Source organism: Pseudophryne corroboree, chromosome 5 (genome assembly GCF_028390025.1).
Source record: "Pseudophryne corroboree isolate aPseCor3 chromosome 5, aPseCor3.hap2, whole genome shotgun sequence".
In the NCBI taxonomy this organism is placed as follows: domain Eukaryota; kingdom Metazoa; phylum Chordata; class Amphibia; order Anura; family Myobatrachidae; genus Pseudophryne; species Pseudophryne corroboree.
The window spans coordinates 81,114,862-81,137,031 of NC_086448.1; the positions used below are offsets into that span (position 1 = coordinate 81,114,862).

Here is a 22,170-nt window from a genome sequence, read left to right on the forward strand (position 1 = left end):
TTGTATGTTCTTTCTGCATCTTTTTGTTCAGTGAATGCAATTGGTCCTTTGTTGTAATATTTGGCAAGGGTTAATTTTCTTGTGAATTTGTGTAAGTCTAGATATGTTTCAAATTTGTTTAGCTGTTTTGTCAGTGTAAATTTCAGACCTTTGTTTAGTAATGAAATGTGTTCCTTTTTCAGTGTGAGTGTGCTCAGGTTGAAAATCCCTTTGTTTTCTACTTCTGGTTGTTGTTCCTTTTGTGCCTTCCTGTTTCTTCCACCTCTACATCCTCGTCTAGTTCTATTAGTTTTCTTTTGTTTGGTGTTGCTGTTTTCTGTCCGCAGGACCGGAGGCCTGCATTCTTTCCTAAAAAATGGTCTGCACATGTTTCTTGTATTGTTGGTTCGCTAGCTAGTGTATCTTTCTCAGTGGTGGATATGTCCTCTAAATGAGCTGAAACTTGGAAACCTTTTTCTAGGGACAGTCTAGCTAGTTGTTCGTAGTCGAGTCCTTCTTCAATACTGTATGTGGAAAAGTCTGTGTCTAACGTGCATATCCAAGATGGAATGGTATTGTGTGTCTTCTCTGCTTTTATTGCCTACTGTGTTTTTAGTTATTCCTGAATTTTTTGAATGTAATCTTGTCATGTATTGTTGATAAGTGAGATTTAGTCTTTTATATACAGGTGTGGTATGTGACTGTTTTTTTGTTTTGTGTGGGTCTGTCTTTCTTGGTGTTTTTAGTAGAGTGGATGTGTGTTTCTGTTTGATTGTAAATTTCTTGTCTGGTTTCTTTTTGCCTATTTTGTCCCTTAGGATTTTTGATTCTTTGGTAGCTATTATGTCCTCCTCTGTTCGTCTCAGTCTATTTTTGGATATCGTTTCTAATTCTTGGAATTCTTTGTCCTCCTTATGTTCTTCTAAGGCTATTTGTAATGACTCTATTTCCGTCTCTATAACTTTGAGTTCCTTCTCATGTGTATTGACAATTAGTTGGATTAGTTGCATGGAGCAGTCTTGTAGTATACTGTCCCATTTGTTTATGAAATGTGGATCATCTTTGCTATGTGTTGGAATTTTCTTAATTCTAAGACCCTTTGGTATCAGTTTATGTGATAAATACCAATTAAGTGTTTTGTTGTCCCACCACAATCTGGATTCTTTGGTTGCTAGTCTCTCTAGTTTCAGAAATAGATCACAAAATTTGTTTACACTGTCATGTGTTGCATTAAACAATGAGACCCAGAACAATACACTCCGCTATACAGTGTAGGTTTATGAATAACCCCCATTCATTATTTATTTCCATTAACTAATATTTATAACCACTATATAGCATAAAAATAACTGAGAATTAGGAGCCATTACCCACAATTCTCTTATATACTATTAGATCAATTCATTTAAAATAACCATCTTTCACTTTCAGTTTTATTTTAATCATCTTTATTTATCATACATAAAGTCACTAAAAAATGCAACATGTTTAGTCCATTCCCTGACGTTTCATGTAACTGCATGCAGAACTCAGGGTCTTTTATGCAATTTTGTTAAAACATGTCAGTTTTCCGCAGATACAATGTATCTGTGTATTTCATGCAGAGGAAATAAGGACACACCCACGTGGATGACACAACTAAGTAAGGGCATAAAAAGCCCTCAATAAAGATGGTGATTAATGACTCCCTGAGGAAGGCCCAAACGGGTCGATACGCGTTGGAGACACAAAGCAAATACTGCACCAGCATTCTTTTACAGTAATATATAGAACACAGCAGCCTTTGAAATATACTTGGACGGAATACACATAAATATACAGGAGAATTTGTGGAGGAAGACTGAGCCGCACGGCCGAGAGGGGAAAGACCAGCGAGTAGAGCACCGATCGTCAGACAGAGAGAAGACAGACGATAGCAGTGGAAGCGGACGTTTGGAACCAAGCGCAGGAGAGAAGGTAACCCACTCCGTAGGAGGGAAGGATCACGGCGGACAGTCCCCCTGTGGGTCCCGAAGCCAGTGATACCTTCCCCCCAGAGACATGACCGCATCCCTCCGGTTTGACAGACATTAGACGTCTGCGGCTACGGGCGTCTCTCACTGTGTAAAACAGGAGGAGATAAGCGGGGAGTCCGGGGTTCTTACAGTTACCTTTTACCTGATTACCTTGTCCCACCGTTATCCACCTTTGGGGTACCCCGTATTTAACCACACCATATCTGGACCAGAATCTGCCTTTGAGTGAGGAGAACTCTTAAACAACTGTGACGGACTTTGGAATCCAGAATTCCCCTTTCATTTCCAGAAATTTCAATCTCCACTGTGTCACTATATAGTACAGAACTGCATTAAGGTGGAAAAGAGGTGGGACGCCACACTCTATCCACACCACACATTTGAGACTTACTTTTTTCAAATAATTTTCATTTTTCCAGTTACAGCACACGCTGCTTGACCTGGTACAATTTTTATTTATTTTTATTTTTATTTGATTTCTATCATTTTTTTTTCAACATATATTTTTTTCTATTTTTCATTCCTATTACTATTTTTATTGTTTATTTTATTGTTTTTTTTTGTTTTTTTTGGGGGAGGGGGGGGTTTGGAGAGCCAAATTACTGCCTTGCCCCGGGTGACGAAAATCCTAGTTTCGGCCCTGGTTCAATCTACATTCTAAATTGCAGTGTAAAAATAAAGCAGCCAGTATTTACCATGCACAAAAACAAAATAACCCACCCAAATCTAACTCTCTCTGCACATGTTATATCTGCCTCCCCTGCAGTGCACATGGTATTGCCCAACTGCAAACAAATTTGCTGCTGCAATAAACTCTGAATTACCCCCATAGACCACAGGTATTCCACACATGGATCACATTTAGTCAAAAACATGACTGTTGTCCGTGTTGTGTTGTTGTGACAGTTAAATACAATCTTCAGCTACATGTTATCAGACAGCTGAATGTGTTGTGAACTTTTTAACCAATTTTTGGCAATCTATGAGACGTTCTAATCACCCTGATGACCAAATCTGTGTGGGTATGCAGTTAATATACCTCCTGCAGGATCTTGGTATTCAGGATCCTGAAACGGTAATACTGACAGGTGGCTAAATGCCGGCAATCGGGATCCCAACCGCAACCCCATATTCCCCCTCAGGTGGTGGGTCCACGCCACCACCCAAGTGGGAATAGAACCTGTGGCTATCGAAGTTCACCACCGGGCCCGATGCATGGCGTGCGCAGCAAGCCTGCGAGGGGACTGGCTGCGATTGCTGCCGGTATGCCGCTGTCGGGATACCGACACACACCATCCCGACAGCAAGTAAATCATATGTATTCCTCTGTGTGTTTGGATGAATTGATCAGTGACTGCAGACATTGATGCTTTATGTTCTGTTTATTGGTTCCATATTACAATAAAAAAGATTTTATGGAAGGGCTATTACAGTGCTAACCCTTGTGTCCCTGTCACTGCTGTTGTACGTGCAGATCCCCTCTGAGAACCAACAGCCGCTGTGGGCAGACATTACCACATAGGACACAATTACTTATTTAACCACTTGCTTGGCATGGTTGCATCAGATGCGACCACACCAGCAGGTGTCTCATCTGATCGGGTCACACAGGATGCGACCAGTCAGATAAACAGTGTTAGCAGCGGCAGGGAAGGGAAACTTCCCCCCCGCTGCTACTGTCAGAGGGACCAGAAGGTACCTCTGCCTTCCCGCCCCCTCCCCTCAGTGTTGCCATGCACGACAGGACCCCCCTCCCAGCGGCTGCAGACTATGGTAGCCGCTGGGAAAGTGTAAACAAAGCCCCCCATCCCCCCTGTGTACCTGGCAGCTGTCTTGGGTGTAAAAAGTAAGGTTACAATGTTATCGATGTTCCGATGTTACCGATCTTCCAGTCCGATGTTCCGATGATTGTAAAAACAAATGTTTTTCTTTTTTAAACTAAAATCATTTTGGATAAGGTTAATTTCATATTCTTCATCTAATTCACTCATAAACCCCCCGACAATTTCTGAGCAGTTTTTTTGGGAAAAAATCGTCAGTTAAGTGTTTAATGACGTCGCTTCCTCCATATCAGCAGCAATGAGTACAACTAGAGCAGACGTGTATGGGGCATCAGCATGGGGGTCAGAGATGTGTTCCATCACATGGTGCATTTACACGTAGCCCAGAAATGCTGGAAGCTTTATTGTTACACAGCAATTGCCCCGGTGCAGATTTACCTGCTGCCCCCGACACAGAATCTACCCCAATAATTATAAACCAAACAACTTTAAACATTTTTGTATCTGTAAACATGGAGTCACTGCGCCTCTGATTCTACTTCTAATTACTCTCCCAACTTCTCTTCTATTGTGCATGCTCATTTACTTTATTCAGATGTGTTGCCAGGATTACCACGTCCATGGGGTATAATTGTATGATTTGTATTATCCTGTCATGTGTGTGTGCATTTTAGGGGTTATTCAGGTGCAGTCGTTCCTGCGCTATCATGCGAAAAGTACCAATATTCTGTACTCTGCACATGTGCGGGATCCGTTCTACGAGTGCGTGATCTTGTCCTTCAACGTTGGAAGCTGGATAGCAGCAGACTATGGGGCTAACTCAGACCTGATCGCTGCTGTGCGCACAGCAGCAATCAGGTCTGAACTGCGCAGTTGACGGTTGTCTTAGCCCTGCGATCGCCTCTGCCTGATTGACAGGCAGAGGCGGTCACTGGGCGTGATGGGGCGGGCCGGTGGTGTTTACCATTTAGGGGGGCGCGGTCCGGGCAACGCAGGCGTGCCTGGACCGTTGGGGAGGGCGGACCGCGGCGGCGGCTGCGTGTCCTCACACGCAGCCGATGCGACCCGGGCAGCACTGAGTAGCTCACTGCCAGCGCGTAAGAGCTGCGCTGGCTTGGAGCAACTCTTCAAGTACAAAAGCATCACTGCTGTGCAATGCTTTTGTACCTGTGCGACGGGGGGGAGGGCCAGACTAGCCCTGTGCTGGGCGTCCCCCCGCATGTCAGGGAAGCTGATCGTAGATGTGCTAAATTTAGCACATCTACGATCAGGTCTGAATCACCCCCTGTGAGTGATTGATAGCCTGCTGCCATTCAGGGGGTGGGGAGAGGGCAGCGACACCGTTTTGGAGATGGGAAGAGGTCATGGCCTCTGTGACGGGCGGCTTGCGCGGCACCACAGGTGCCATAAGCCATCCGATGGTGACTGAGTGATCCGATGCTGCTTCCTAAGACACAGGTCGGATCATTACTGCAGCAGGAGACGTCTGCTTGTAATAGACACCTCCTGCTGCATCACCATACAGCGCTGTCTCTGCTGCTTCAAAGGAAGCGATAGCAACCACAACACATCTGAATTAGGCCCTTTGTACATTGTAATTCACAAAACGAGGTTCCGTTTGCCATTTGGGCAGCGTTCCAGTGTCCGGGCGGCCTGTTACAGTTCACAGTATAGAGCCTTATGGAATACTGAGCCCACAAGCAGCTTCTTCTTGTATCTGGCAGCGCAGGATGACGCCTGGAGCACTGACCCGTTGTTGGCATACACCTTGGTCACAACAGGATTGTCGGAGTGAATGTTCTGTACGCGGATAACCTGCAACAGAATAACGTGTGTATTTGTTATATACAGTATGGGTCACCTAATGCATCACAGATATTTTCTGATCATGGGAAGAACATACAAACTCCACTCAGTGCCTTGGTGGGAACTACAGAAAACCCAAGTCTTGTTAGGCAATAATGCTGACCATTACATCATCCGTGCTGCCAATGTTGAAAATGAAAGAATCAGTGTGTAATTACGTACATTCTGTTTAGATTATCAGTGCTAAATCATTTATAGGACTTTAGGAATACTCATTAAAAGCGTAGTACAGGTTGAGTCTCCCACACCCACTGGGATAGGGTATCCGTTTGGATGGTCGAACATGTTATGTTTGACAGTCATTAGGTCGACCACTATTGGTCGACATGGACACATGGTCGACACATGGAAAGGTCGACATGGCTTTTTTTCTTTTTCAAATAGCTTTTTAGAATTTCCATACTTTACCATCCACATGGACTCTGCTTGGGAATGGTAACCTGTGCCGAGTGCAGCAGCAGGGCAAGGGGACGTGGTACAGTAATTGGGGTTCCTGGTCATGTTACAGAAAAAATTACATCAAAAACAGTTCAAAAATCCATGTCCACCTTTTCATGCGTCGACTATTCCCATGCGTCGACCATGTCAATGTCGACCAATAGTGGTCGACCTAATGACTGTCGACCATAACATGGTCGACCATTCTTACCGGAACCCTGGGATAGTGACACCAGAGCTGGATTAAGCGGGGGGTCCAGGAGTTTAGTACCCCAGGCCCCCCTTTCTAAAAGGGCCCCCTACCACCCACCACAGATCGGATCTCTCTTACTGATCCGATCTGCGGTGCTGCGGCCCCAGCTCCCCGCTTAACGTGCAAATGAACAGACGGAGCCAGCGCCGCACAGCACTACAAGACGGTAGTCCAATAGTGTGCGAAATAGCAGCCTGCGGCTCAGTCATTGGCTGGGCGCGCAGGCTGCATAACAGAAAAGAACTTAGACGGAGCGGAGGAAGGCTGGATCCCGGGGGCGGCATGTGGAGTCCTGTCACAGCAGCCTGTCTGCACAACAGTAAGACTGGCTTAATAAGATTGTTTTCCCCATGCTGCTATAATTGAAATTTTAATCTTAGGCTGCCGGTCATTATATATATATATATATATATATATATATATATATATATATATATATATATTTATGTGTATATAGTCTATATATTTATGTGTATATATATATATATATATATATATGTATATATTTATGTATATATTTATGTATATATAGTCTATATATTTATGTGTATATAGTCTATATATTTATGTGTATATATAGTGTATATATATGTATATATAGTATATATATTTATGTGTGTATATATATATATACATATATATATGTATATATATAGAACGAGGTGTATGTAGTCGGTACTCCACAGACTTACAACCGATTCAACAGACCACAGATTTGTTGAATCTGTTGCAAGTCTGTGGAGTGCCGACTACATACACCTCGTTATATTACACCTCTATGCCAGGCACCCCCGCAGTTTGAATGTTGTATATGATTGCCGGACATCTCAGCAATCTATCCTATGTGTATACTAGTGATGAGCGGGTTCGGAACCTCGGGATCCGAACCCCCCAGAACTTCACCCATTTTACACGGGTCCGAGGCAGACTCGGATCCTCCCGCCTTGCTCGGTTAACCCGAGCGCGCCCGAACGTCATCATCCTGTGGTCGGATTCTCGCGAGATTCGTGTTCTATATAAGGAGCCGTGCGTCGCCGCCATTTTTCACTCGTGCATTGGAGATGATCGTGAGAGGACGTGGCTGGCGTCCTCTCAGTTTCTATGTTCAGTGGGCTGCAAATTGTGCAAATATCTACGTTCTCTGCCTTAAAAACGCTCCATATCTGACTGTGCTCAGTGTGCTGCAAATATCTGTGCTCAGTGTGCTGCAAATATCTGTGCTCAGTGTGCTAATTGCTTTATTGTGGGGACTGGGGACCAGCAGTATTATATAGTAGGAGGACAGTGCAGAGTTTTGCTGACCAGTGACCACCAGTATTATACGTTCTCTGCCTGAAAAACGCTCCATATCTGTGCTGCATTGTAGTGTATATAGTAGGAGGACAGTGCAGAATTTTGCTGACCACCAGTATAACTATATATATATAGCAGTACGGTACAGTAGTCCACTGCTCTACCTACCTCTGTGTCGTCAAGTATACTATCCATCCATACCTGTAGTGCATTTCAGTTTTGCACAGTTTGCTGACCACCAGTATATACTATATAGCAGTACGGTACAGTAGGCCACTGCTCTACTTACCTCTGTGTTGTCAAGTATACTATCCATCCATACCTGTGGTGCATTTCAGTTTTGCACAGTTTGCTGACCACCAGTATATAATATATAGCAGTACGGTACAGTAGGCCACTGCTCTACCTACCTCTGTGTCGTCAAGTATACTATCCATCCATACCTGTGGTGCATTTCAGTTTTGCACAGTTTGCTGACCACCAGTACATACTATATAGCAGTACGGTACAGTAGGCCACTGCTCTACCTACCTCTGTGTCGTCAAGTATACTATCCATCCATACCTGTGGTGCATTTCAGTTTTGCACAGTTTGCTGACCACCAGTATATAATATATAGCAGTACGGTACAGTAGGCCACTGCTCTACCTACCTCTGTGTCGTCAAGTATACTATCCATCCATACCTGTGGTGCAGTTGTGCGCAGTATATATAGTAGTAGGCCATTGCTATTGATATATTACTGGCATATAATTCCACACATTAAAAAATGGAAAACAAAAATGTGGAGGGTAAAATAGGGAAAGATCAAGATCCACTTCCACCTCGTGCTGAAGCTGCTGCCACTAGTCATGGCCGAGACGATGAAATGCCATCAACGTCGTCTGCCAAGGCCGATGCCCAATGTCATAGTAGAGAGCATGTAAAATCCAAAAAAATAAAGCTCAGTAAAATGACCCAAAAATCTAAATCAAAATCGTCTGAGGAGAAGCGTAAACTTGCCAATGTGCCATTTACGACACGGAGTGGCAAGGAATGGCTGAGGGCCTGGCCTATGTTCAAGGCTAGTGGTACAGCTTCACATGAGGATGGAAGCACTCATCCTCCTGCTTGAAAACTTAAAAGAGTTAAGATGGCGAAAGCACAGCAAAGAACTGTGCGTTCTTCTAAATCACAAATCCCCAAGGAGAGTCCAATTGTGTCGGTTGCGATGCCTGCACCTCTTTTTTCTTTCATTTTTCTTTGCATCATGTGCTGTTTGGGGACTATTTTTGGAAGTGCCATCCCTTCTGACACTGCAGTGCCACTCCTAGATGGGCCAGGTGTTTGTGTCGGCCACTTGGGTCGCTTAGCTTAGTCACACAGCTACCTCATTGCGCCTCTTTTTTTCTTTGCATCATGTGCTGTTTGGGGACTATTTTTTGGAAGTGCCATCCTGTCTGACACTGCAGTGCCACTCCTAGATGGGCCAGGTGTTTGTGTCGGCCACTTGTGTCGCTTACCTTAGTCACACAGCTTCCATCTTGCACCTCTTTTTTTCTTTGCATCATGTGCTGTTTGGGGACTATTTTTTTAATCTGCCATCCTGTCTGACACTGCAGTGCCACTCCTAGATGGGCCAGGTGTTTGTGTCGGCCACTTGGGTCGCTTAGCTTAGCCATCCAGCGACCTTGGTGCACCTCTTTTTTTCTTTGCATCATGTGCTGTTTGGGGACTATTTTTTTAATCTGCCATCCTGTCTGACACTGCAGTGCCACTCCTAGATGGGCCAGGTGTTTGTGTCGGCCACTTGGGTCGCTTAGCTTAGCCATCCAGCGACCTTGGTGCACCTCTTTTTTTCTTTGCATCATGTGCTGTTTGGGGACTATTTTTTAAATCTGCCATCCTGTCTGACACTGCAGTGCCACTCCTAGATGGGCCAGGTGTTTGTGTCGGCCACTTGGGTCGCTTAGCTTAGCCATCCAGCGACCTTGGTGCGCCTCTTTTTTTCTTTGCATCATGTGCTGTTTGGGGACTATTTTTTAAATCTGCCATCCTGTCTGACACTGCAGTGCCACTCCTAGATGGGCCAGGTGTTTGTGTCGGCCACTTGGGTCGCTTAGCTTAGCCATCCAGCGACCTTGGTGCGCCTCTTTTTTTTCTTTGCATCATGTGCTGTTTGGGGACTATTTTTTAAATCTGCCATCCTGTCTGACACTGCAGTGCCACTCCTAGATGGGCCAGGTGTTTGTGTCGGCCACTTGGGTCGCTTAGCTTAGCCATCCAGCGACCTTGGTGCACCTCTTTTTTTCTTTGCATCATGTGCTGTTTGGGGACTATTTTTTAAATCTGCCATCCTGTCTGACACTGCAGTGCCACTCCTAGATGGGCCAGGTGTTTGTGTCGGCCACTTGGGTCGCTTAGCTTAGCCATCCAGCGACCTTGGTGCACCTCTTTTTTTCTTTGCATCATGTGCTGTTTGGGGACTATTTTTAAATCTGCCATCCTGTCTGACACTGCAGTGCCACTCCTAGATGGGCCAGGTGTTTGTGTCGGCCACTTGGGTCGCTTAGCTTAGCCATCCAGCGACCTTGGTGCACCTCTTTTTTTCTTTGCATCATGTGCTGTTTGGGGGCTATTTTTTAAATCTGCCATCCTGTCTGACACTGCAGTGCCACTCCTAGATGGGCCAGGTGTTTGTGTCGGCCACTTGGGTCGCTTAGCTTAGTCACACAGCTACCTCATTGCGCCTCTTTTTTTCTTTGCATCATGTGCTGTTTGGGGACTATTTTTTTGAAGTGCCATCCTGTCTGACACTGCAGTGCCACTCCTAGATGGGCCAGGTGTTTGTGTCGGCCACTTGGGTCGCTTAGCTTAGTCATCCAGCGACCTCGTGCAAATTTTAGGACTAAAAATAATATTGTGAGGTGTGAGGTGTTCAGAACAGACTGAAAATGAGTGGAAATTATGGTTATTGAGGTTAATAATACTATGGGATCAAAATGACCCCCAAATTCTATGATTTAAGCTGTTTTTGAGGGTTTTTTGTAAAAAAACACCCGAATCCAAAACACACCCGAATCCGACAAAAAAATTTCAGGCAGGTTTTGCCAAAACGCGTCCGAATCCAAAACACGGCCGCGGAACCGAATCCAAAACCAAAACACAAAACCCGAAAAATGTCCGGTGCACATCACTAGTGCGCACACACACACACACACACACACACACACACACACACACACACACACACACACACACACACACCAAACAGCAACACTCATGGACCTCTGAAGGAATATGTTGAACAGCTTCTTGCGGTTTTCTTGATCCGGCCTGTGAGGTCCTTGAGTGACGCTGTTCTGTATATCTACTTGTGATTATATGATTCATCTTCCTGCTTCTGTATTAGGGGCCCCACTGTCTGAAGTGCCCTGGGCCCCCCGTCACCTTAATCCGGCTCTGAGTGACACCTTTGTTTTCTGATGGTTCAATGATTCATGTTTGTAAGTAAAGCAAAAAAAGCAAGCGACTGGCTGCACTGTAGGTGAGGCAGATGTAACATGTGCAGAGTGCATACTTGCCTTCTCTCATGCATCGGCCGGGAGGATTCTAAAAATCGGGTGGTACTCCTGGCCCCCATAAAGGTAGGCAAGTCTCCCTGAGCCTGCCTCACACCACCACCCCCACCCTTCCCTGCAACCTCCCGCAGTTCCCTTCTGCTGTCCTTAAAAGTGGGCGATCTGGGGAGTCCGATGATCATTGTAGCAGCGCCTCCATGCTATATAATGCCAGTAATCTGGGCACTGAATAGCAGTGGGCGGGGCAACTATGATGCAATTGTGCGTTCACACCCTAAACTGCCCACCCATGCTGATGCCACACCTCCTGTTTTACCGCATGGGACAACTGGGAAGTCTGTAAGTATGGCAGAGAAAGTTAGATGTGGCTGGGGTGTGTCCAAACTGAAATCTAAATTGCAGTGTAAAAATAAAGTTCTCTAACATTTGTGGGCTACATGCAAAAGCAGACAATATTTGCCCTGCACAGAAACAATATAAATGTATTTGCTCCCCTTGCATAGCAACATGGTTTGTTCCAGATACAAAGTTACTTGTTTTCTTGCTTTACTTCCACACATATATTGGGCTTTTTTTTTTATCAAGCACAACATTCTAAAAAAATATTGTATAAAATGACCTTCAGGCTATATGCAGATGTCCAGCGTTAATCTTACCCGCAAATGAGTCACAGGCGCGAATTTGCCATAATTGCAACCATTTGCGCCCGTCTGCGGCAACACAAGCACTATACAATAATATTGATCGTGGGTGCATGATGCCAATGCACACCTGCGGGCATGCTTATCACGCCAAATTAGTGATTAACTTGTAGGATGAGCAGGAACACATCTATATAAGGTGTATATGAAACATCAATGCGTTCTGAGTCTAGGCTTGGGTCCCATCCCCAATATATCTCATTATGGTAAGCAAATATAGCGAAACATGTAAAAATCAGAAATCCAAAATACTCCTGGTCCCAAGCATTTTGCATATGGGAGACTCAACCTGTATTCATGTTTTTTTTATAGGGCTATACAGCAGGGACGTGCCTGTCTCCCCTGTCATTAGTGGTTAAAATAATACAAAGAAGATAATAGTATCTGCTTTGTATTATAGTACCATTTTTACTTTAAAATTAGGTTTGGGAGGCACAGGCACCGATAGCGGTGCCTCCCGTTGACAATAGGAAAGCTGCTGGAGCGGGGGGCGGACGGGGGCAGGGCCAAGCCATGGGCAGTAAAAGCCCATTGAAAATAACATGTAAAGCGGCACTAGTTTAAGTGCCTCGGTGACAGAGGCGTGGTTTCACTGCACATGAAAGCACGCCCCTGTCAAGCAGATGTGATTGGACAGTTTATCTGTCACTGGATACAGCTGTCCAGTGATGGATACGCGGAACCCTAGGGAGGCGGCAGCCCCCCAAGTGAAGACAGAAGACTCCAGAAGTCCTGGGGAGACGGCGGTCATGGAAAAGAGCTGCCATAAAGTTCGCCGCCCCCAGGTGAAGACCCTGTATAATAAACTTTTTAAAATAAAGTGTGTCTTGTATTTATTTTAATAATTTCTTTACAGAAGGACTACAGGTGCCAGCGGGCCCTGAATGTCTGGGCATGCAGGCACTTGTGGTTCTCCAAGGCTTGTTGGGATCTGGAGGCCACCTGTAAAGAACAATATTAGTATGTCATGAACCCCACACCCACCGCCACCAGGGGTGTGGGGCATAGCACTGGGCTTTCACTGGTTGTTGCTCGGGAGGCGGGACTCCACTTATTTTCTCCCCACTTTTAGAGGAATTCCAGCCCTGACTGGTTCGGTGGGAGTTTAATCCCCATCAGTGGCAAGTTTTCAATCTAAAAACACACCCTGAGGGGTGTGTTTTTAAATTGAAGTCGGAGCGGGGGGCGACTGAAGGGGCAGGGCGTCTGATGATCGCCCGTGCAGATTGCGAGCCCCAGCGCCGATTTCCGGCCACTTTGCGGCGCCCGGGAATCAGCATAAGCCATTTTACTGCTAAGCCCGCCCCCCGGCCAATAGGACTCCAGGGGACGGGCTAAACTCCATAATGGAGTCTACTGATTACTGGGCGCCGTGCACGCTGCACGGCTGTCCCTGGAGAATCAGTCAGTAGTATGCCCGGTGATCTTCCGGAATTGCCAGCCCTGGCTAACCCGGAAGATTTCCGGGCAAACCATTGAAGGGGTTAATGTGATGGAAGGGGGACCCCACACTGAGTGTCTCCCCTGTTATGGCATTACTCCCCCTAGCTGGTTCAGCCTGATGCTGGTTTTGTTTAAGTATGGGGAGCCCCAATTGGTTTTTGTTTTTTCTCCATGGGGGGGTGGGGGGGTGAATCATCCAGTGCCTCCCCAGGCACTGACCTCACCGCTCGTCATTGCTGTATAGAGCTGTTAAACAAAGTAATAAAGTGACATAATGACCGGTCTGCATAGACATAATTACATGCAATCACCTATTAACTTAGTTTTGTGACTTAAGGGGAAGGGATGGAACAAGAGGAAGGAGGGCGCAGCTTGTGAGACATGGGAGCACTCTAGGGCCGCTGCAGCCGTGGTTCACCAGGGATGATATGTCGAGATTGTAACATGTGAACATAGTACAATTGACATATCATACTATGGGATGGTATCAGGATCCTGGCGCTTGGAATAGAAGTGATCAGAATACCGACAGTGACTTGCGAACGCCCGTGCGAATAGATCCTTCGCACAAACCCATCGCTGAGCGGTGATCCGCTTTGTACCTGCGCTTTGCGGTGCATGCGCAGTTTACACCTGATCACAGGCTGTACAAAAACGCAGCCTAGCGATCAGGTCTGATTTAGGCCCTGTGTCTTTAGTCCCATGCGCCAGGTCAGCAATTGGGCAAAACCATGTGTACTGCAGGTGTGGCAGATGTAACATGTGCAGAGAGAGTTAGATTTGGGTGGGGTATATTGTTTCTGTGCAGGGTAAATACTGGCTGCTTAATTTTTACACTGCAATTTAGATTTCAGTTTGAACACACCTGGCCCCACTCAAATCTAATGGTGCCCATACACTTGTGCGATTGACCGCCATGCGATATTGCGCTTCGATTTCCCTTGAAGCTCCCCATGCGATAAATCGCATTGAAAGTGATTTTTTGTGTGTATTCGATGCGCATACAATCACGCGATTTTTTACATGCCCCTTGCAACCAAAAATCGGGTGACCAGAAATGGGTGGAGGGGAGTGTCCAGGAAGTGAGCTAAATACCTCACAGATCGCACATCACATCGCAGTGCGATAAATCGAATGTGGTAAAAACAGCATGCGATCGCATGTGCGATCCGATAAATATTAAGTGCAGCACATAATATCTTGAGATGCGAGATTCGACCAGCGTGTACGCGCATCGCATCGGGGGACACATTCGATGTGCATACAATCCTGCGATGAAATCGAAGGGTTGTACCAGATATCTCACAAGTGTATGGGCACCATAACTCTCTCTGCACATGTTACATCCGCCCTACCTGCAGTGCAGCATGGTTTTGCCCAATTGCTAACTTTTTTGGTTTGCTAACAACTCTGAATAACCCCTTTTAAGTGGTGTTTGGCTGCGTCTGCTAAAACACTACACCTCTGGAAGCGTCTCAGTCACACCGTATGGCATATTGAGGCTAGGTGTATGAGCACACATCTGTATTGTAGAAACATATCATGAAAGGTAACAAAACACCACAAGGTTATTTATCCCGATTCCAATAATCACATTACACTACGTCAGTGGTTTCCAAACTTTTTTGAATCACGGCGCATTAGAGTATCAGAATTTTTTTCACGGCACCCCTAGGCCAAAAATTTCTTATTGAGAAATTTAGAAAGAAACATTAAAATAAGTTTATCGTGTTTATATGTCATCCTTAGGGTCAGTTGTGTGGTGAGGGACAAGATTTGCTTCTGTTTGTCCCCATATTTTATGACTGGCAGCCACCAGCACTGGTTTTGCCTATTATATTGGCCATAAATAATTTGAATTGGTCCTGGACCACCAACCAAGGGCACCCCTGCAAGTGTCCCGAGGCACCCCAGGGTGCCACGGCTCACAGTTTGGGAACCACTGTACTACGTATACTCAGAAAAAAAGAAACGCTATTCCTGATCATAGCCACATTATTCTTTGAATGGAAAAACAAAAACTTGTAAATGGAAACACTGTATAAGATTTAATTTATTTGTTATTTTTGTATACTGTTTAGACTCTTTTTAATTTCTACTTGGTTAAAGTTGTAGTGTTTCTGGGGAGGCAATCGATTTGCTGGCTGTTGGGATCCCGGCAGCCTGGACCCCGACGCAGGAATCCCAACAGCCGACAACCGGAATACTGACTCACAGGGGCTATTCCCACACGTGGGAGTGTCGACGATACTCTTAGAGTTGGAATAGGTCCTGTGGCGAGCCCCCGAGGCCGCAGCACTGCGAGACCGCAAAGGGGACTCATAGCATTCATTACACTGCCGGCATTCTGGCAAGCGGAATGTCACTGCAGGGATACTGACAGACGGCATCCTGGTCCGCCGGGAATACGTATGTATTCCTTGTTTTTGTTTATATACTGACCTCTGATCCAGGGAGATTGTCTTCATCATACGCAAACACGCTATACAGACTTGGATGTCCCGCCGTCCAAATATCCCCGGTAACTGGGTCTACTGACAGGTTATCCAAGATTATATCCACATCAACCACCTTGCAAAGACATCATAAAATCAAATTGTTATTGCAACATATTAAGGCCTAACACTATAACAGTACAGACATTTTATTAGCTGCATTTGACTATATGAAATAAATATAGCTGATCAGAAACTACATCTAGTAACTGAAACTAAATGACTTCAATGTTTTTTATCATAATGAACATCGGGCCTAATTCAGAGTTGATCGCAGCAGCAAATTTGTTAGCAGTTGGGCAAAACCATGTGCACTGCAAGGGGGGGGGGCAGATGTAACATGTGCAGAGAGAGTTAGATTTGGGTGGGGTGTGTTCAAACTGAAATCTAAATTGCAGTGTAAAAATAAAGCAGCCGGTATTTACCCTGCACAGTAACAATATAACCCACCCAAATCTAACTCTCTCTCTGGACATGTTATATCTGCCTCCCCTGCAGTGCACATGGTTTTGCCCAACTGCTAACAGATTTGCTGCTGCGATCAACTCTGAATTACCCCCATCATTTCATAACAAGTCAGCTTGTACCGTATGCTACGTAAGATCCAGTAACTATTTCTAAACATGTTTGTCATTTGCAAAATATAATGAAGCATTTCCCAATTTCATTATTGCTGTTCATGAATTAGTCAAATGCAACTTAATTCATAAAATAAGTTGTGACATGAGAAAATGCAGATCAATAAATTGTATTAAGTATCTATTCATTTGTATATAATAATAATTATAATAACTAGCTGATGTGCCCGGTGTTAACCGGGCAAAGGTTTGCTGTGTAGAACATTTTACACCTTTTTCGCCCCCTTATGAGTCGAATTTTGAAAAATCCCTGCGTAGTGGGTGGCTGCAAATAACTGTCACAGTTTACAGGTCACCCAGCAGGTGCACCGGGAGAGTTCACCAACTGCCACATTTTCCAGAGCACAATAGTGATGCATTGCAAATGGCAGGTAGACGTTTTGCCACATAACTCTGAAACTAAGCAACAAATTACAACGCCAATATAATTTTGCAAATCTACGGACCAAGGCCCCTATTCAGCATGCATTACTTGTGTGATGCAATCACATTTGGACGATTTTTGGGCCAGTGCACATGCACAGGGACTGTTCTGCGCGTGCACGGGCCATCCAATGCGATCGCATTGAAATGAACACCTCTGCCTCTCAATTGATAGGCAGAGGCATTTGCGATGTGGCGTTGTGGGGCTGGGACCTTGAAAAAGGGCAGAGCCATTTTTATGGTGGCCGCTTGACGTCAAAAAACATGGCAGTGATGCGCCTGCCTTCGCAGCTAGGCTGCGCAGGCCATTTGCATGCTGGGTGGCTTTACCCTGTGCTGGGCAGCCCGCGACATGCGATCGCAAGCAGTTGCAGGTGTGCTAATATAGCAAAACTGCAACTGAAGCTGAATGAGGGCCCAGGACTTTGAATTTGGTATAATATGTGCACTGCTCAGGCAATGGCCTCAGAGAAATAAGTCACTCATAAATGTCATCTTTCTGCTATTAATATATAGATAATGTATCTTTTAAGGGGAGGCGATCACGAGACCGCCTGTCGAGATCCCGGTGGTCGCAATGCACAATGAAAATCCGCAGCTTTCTAGCGCTCTCCCCGCTTCCGGTATACTGGTGGCCAGCATGCCACTGTCTGGAGCATGACAGCCGGGATCCCGGCCGCCGGTAAAAGGTATGTATTCCTCTTTAAGGTACAACATAGGGGTAATTCAGATCTGATCGTAGCTGTGCTAAATTGAGCACATCTATGATCAGTTTCTCAGACATGCGGGGGGGACGCCCAGCACAGGGCTAGTCCGCCCCGCATGTCAGGCCCTATTACCCCCCCCCCCCAACCCCCTCCCTGCACAGGTACAAAAGCATCACATGGTGGCGATGCTTTTGCACCTGGTGAGTAACTCCATGATAGCGCAGCTCCTGCGCGTTGGCAGGCGGCTACCCACCGCTTCCTGGGTTGCAACGGCTGCGTGTGACATCACCTGCATTGTCCGGACCTTGCTCCGCCAACGGCGTTCTAACACCGCTGGCACGTCCCCTTCCACCTCGCGACCGCCTCTGCCTGTCAATCAATCAGATGCAATCGCAGCCCTGAGATGCTTTAATCATCTCACTGGGCTCCCAGGGTGCGCGGGTGACCTCTGCAAAGGGCTTTAGACTGTGATCGCTGCCGCTGCAGCTATCCAGTCGGAATTGGGCCCATAGTTTTCAAACATTCTCTATACCGCAGAAAGGTTGCATATTGAAGTTTAAAATATATGAGGCTTTCTCATGACTATTGAAGAAAAAAAATGGCTGCCTTTACTGCAGTGGCGGAACTTGCGGTGTCACAGCTGTTGCATTGCACCGGGGCCCGCTACTATTACGGGACCCTTAGCCGGCAGTTTTATTAATAGTCACACTGACTCATTACACATCCACGCCACTACATGTGCGTCCGTGATCTGGAAGCTTGGGGCCTGGGAGTGGGAACATATTCTTGATGAAGGCCGGAAGGAGAGGCAATGAGGCCAAGATCTTGGTAGGAAAGGTGACAGGAGGAGGATTAATGCAGGGTAAGATGGAACCTGACCATTGACCCCTGATCATGACCCTTACTTTACAAAATTGAGGTCCAATGGGACGGCCCTCCACCAAAGTATAAGGGATTTAAAAATGAAATGTTTTAAAGCAAATAGTATACAAGTATGGATTAACACTATTGAATACATATTGTTACCTTTACTGGAGACAGTGACCAGTTTGAATGCTTTTCAAACACACTAATTGTATGACCCGTGAGATCAGCAGCATAGATATACCTTTAAGAGATGTAAATGTATTCTGTTAAAGATGTTTCTCCCAGACATTCTCCATATACAGCATGTGTACTAACGCAATGGAGCTCTATACCTGGTTCGGCCTAGGCTGGCAAAGCATGCTGGGATTTGCCAACAAATGTAGAACTACAAGTAACCTACTTCTGTTCTCTATAATCAGGGCTTGTATTCCAATTTGTCACATTGATATGGTATTTACTATTTTCTCATGTTATATATAGTAAATCTAAATCATAAACAGGGGATGACCCAAGGAAGTTGGATGTATGAACATATGATAATTTAGAGGTACTATACACACTACAATCTCCCTGCACCAGTCTGACCGGAGCATCATATCATCCCACTGTGTTCAAATGGGTTGGTATTGTGTGACCGCCATACCGACGCCAGGATCCCGGCTTTGGCAAGAGAGCAGCCCCTCACTGTGGGTGACGTTAGCAGAAATCTGCTGCAGTCCCCTGTGGTCTGTGGATACATTTGGGGAGTGCTTATTATTTGCGGGTACCCTACAAAAACAGTTTTTTTCTCCAGGGGATATCACACAAATAATAATCATCCATACATAAGCCCCATAGTCACACAGGTAGACAGGTTCCTTTCTCCAATATATATCTCCTGAAATACTCTGTGCTTTTGAATAGTGAATACAGTGTGTGCTCTAACTTAATGTTTAATGTAGCTAAAATTAAATGGGAATAGACTCATGACTGAAATCAAGGCAGCAGTATCACCATACATCAACACAGCCGCAGACTAGTCAAAGATCATTGACACCACCCAACCAGTAATGTGAAACCTAGACCCGGTCTGGTAACAGGGAGGGGGGGGGGGGGGATTGGCAAGAGCAACGAAGCCCCTTGGGTGGACACCCACGAGTGGGAATAGCCCATGTTAGTCGGCATGGCGACTGTTGGAATTTCCAGTGGGTCAGGATTCCGGCGTCTGTATACTGACTGGCGGGATCCCAAGCGTCGGGAGCATGATTACATCCCTGTACAGCAGTTCATTTATTAGTGAACAGACACCAAAGTAAGATGCTGGTATGGGGTATGGATAAAATCAACTTATTTTATAAATCACTTAATAAGAGACAACATAATTCAACTTGATAATGATCTAGATATTGCCATACTGTGTACTGGGCTCCATCTGTCCAGATCATGTATCAATTGCATGTGTAATACAAGCATGATTAAAGATAAATTGATTCCATTTGGGGGACACTGCTACCTTGGATATAGAGGTCTCGGACTAAGTAGACACACAGTTTGAATCAGTGAATCTGCCCAATTCTGTAGCAAATCAAGGCTTATAGTACAAGACCAAAAATACCAAGCAAACAAGAATAACTCAATGCAATTAACAGTGCACAACAAGAAGGGAATCGGTGCAGTATTTCCCCAAATGGAATCAGAGACTAACGCAAGTACAAAAATCTTCTTTTCTTTCTTTCACTTTGGGAGACACTGATACCTTGTGAATGTACCAAAGCTGTCAAATGGGGAGGGTATGCTCACACTGAGCCACTTGTAAATATTGTCCACCAGAGCTCTAATCACGTCTAATGGGCCCTACACATTAGGCGACCCGCCGCTAAGCTGCCCGACGGCCGATACAGCCGGCGGGCGACCCGGCGGCAGGGGGTGAGTGAAGTTTCTTCACTCCCCCTGTCTCCCAGCTCCATAGCAGTGCATGCTAATATGGACGAGATTGTCCATATTGGCTTGCATGCATAAGCGACCTGGCACCAACGATGAACGAGCGCAGGGCTGTTCATCGTTCATCGTTGGTGCCTACACACTGATCAATATGAACGAGTTCTCGTTCATTAATGAATGAGAACGTTCATGTCGTTCACTGGTGTAGGTGTGTAGAGCCCACAAGGAAAAGAGACTCTTCACCCTCCACAGACAAGCTGTGACCAAGAGTAGGGACAACAATGTCCTGGTGCAGGTGACATTCTGAGACCACGTCATGATGAAAAGATTGCCTTGTACTGTATGCAAGGTTTCACTATCCTCAGGAAACATGAGGAGGGCTGATTTACATGATTTAGCAGCCAACTCTTCCAGCCAAGAAAGTAACCAGTAAAAAGGTTGGTTTCCCAGTAAGGATTTATAACTTAATCAATTCCAAAGACTCTGTAATATAAATTCAAGTCCGTAGAAGTTATTGGTGGAATATACGGTGGGTGAATTTGCAGAACCCTCTGCAAAACCATTTCAATCGTAGGAGTAATAGTTAATTTCATCTGACTTTTAAGACTATTTTGTAGAAAGGATAAAAGAAGCACCAAGCAAAAGGGAGAAGTGTGAACACACAGGTTTGCTTATCATACTCTGTGATAACTTATTTTTTTTGCAGAGACTGGCTTCCTGGCTTTAATCGTTATCTGGATACTCTCCTTAGAAAAACCATTGACCTAAGGATCATGACTCTAACAGCCAAGCCCTTAAAGCCATCAGTGTTAAATCCTATTTAATCTTGATAAAGAAGATCTCTTCTTAGATAAAGTCTCCATGATGGATCTGCCATCATGTTCAAGAGGTTGGCGTACCATGATGATCTTGGCTAGTTTGGTGCAATGAAGATTACTGGAACACATGCTCTTTTGGATTTTTTTTTTATCCCAAATTAGCATATTTATCAGGATGAAGAGATAAACTAACCAATAGTTCCACAAGTCCAACATGCAACCCCCAGGAATGCATTTGAATCCCTGGTTCTCCTTCAGTATCAGTCCATCTTGTGGATTAGCCATGAAACCTTAGTCTCTACCTCTGGCTGACTCCACTTCTATGAGTGGAGAGACCATACCCTGTGATGAATTATATACCTGTGGAGGAAATTGGCATCCCAATTGTCCACTCATGGAATGAAGACTGCATAAACGGTATGAACATAGCATTCTGTTCAGTGCATACGCTTGGTAGTCTCTCCTATCACATTTATGAGGTGCTTTGCCTCCTTGTGGCACAAAGTTCCCTGAGTTCAGGGATTTAGAGTCACCACTCCCCATCCTAGTAGGCTGGCATTTGTCATGATCCAGTACTATGATCCAGTACCAGAGTGAGAAGTGATGACCCTTATTGAGATCTTTCGACCCCAAGCACTATGTGAGGGACTGCTAAGTGACAGTGTGAAACTTACTCCCCTAAGAGTTGGTTGGATCTAGGTCACATGGTTAGAATTTCATTCTGGATTGTTTGTGAGTGGATACGTGGATACTGCACTGCTTCCAAAGTAGATACTGTACCACTTACCACATGAACCACACAATAGAAGATATACTCTCTGAATGGTGTAGATATTTTTCTCTGGCAAAAATACTCTCTGAGGTCTGGTGGGCGGTGGCTAAGAGTAGACCCAGAGAAATCATGTGCTGGACAGGAACAAGTTTCAAATTTGATAGTTTATGATGCATCCTTGCAATTCCAACATCTTCACTG

At 45.2% G+C, this 22,170-nt stretch overlaps 1 protein-coding gene across 1 annotated transcript in view; it reads right to left on the reverse strand.

Annotated features, from left to right (window-relative positions):
* Nucleotides 1-3,357: 3,357 nt before the first annotated feature.
* Nucleotides 3,358-22,170, reverse strand: part of LOC134927234 (serum paraoxonase/arylesterase 2-like) — a 48,911-nt gene continuing 30,098 nt past the window's right edge. Inside the window, exons 7-9 of the mRNA XM_063921409.1 lie at nt 18,619-18,700; nt 15,772-15,900; nt 3,358-5,590 (exon numbers count right to left, since the gene is read on the reverse strand). Of these exons, the coding sequence (XP_063777479.1) occupies nt 5,432-5,590; nt 15,772-15,900; nt 18,619-18,700 (370 nt within the window). The 3' untranslated portion in view covers nt 3,358-5,431. The remainder of the gene's footprint in view (nt 5,591-15,771; nt 15,901-18,618; nt 18,701-22,170) is intronic.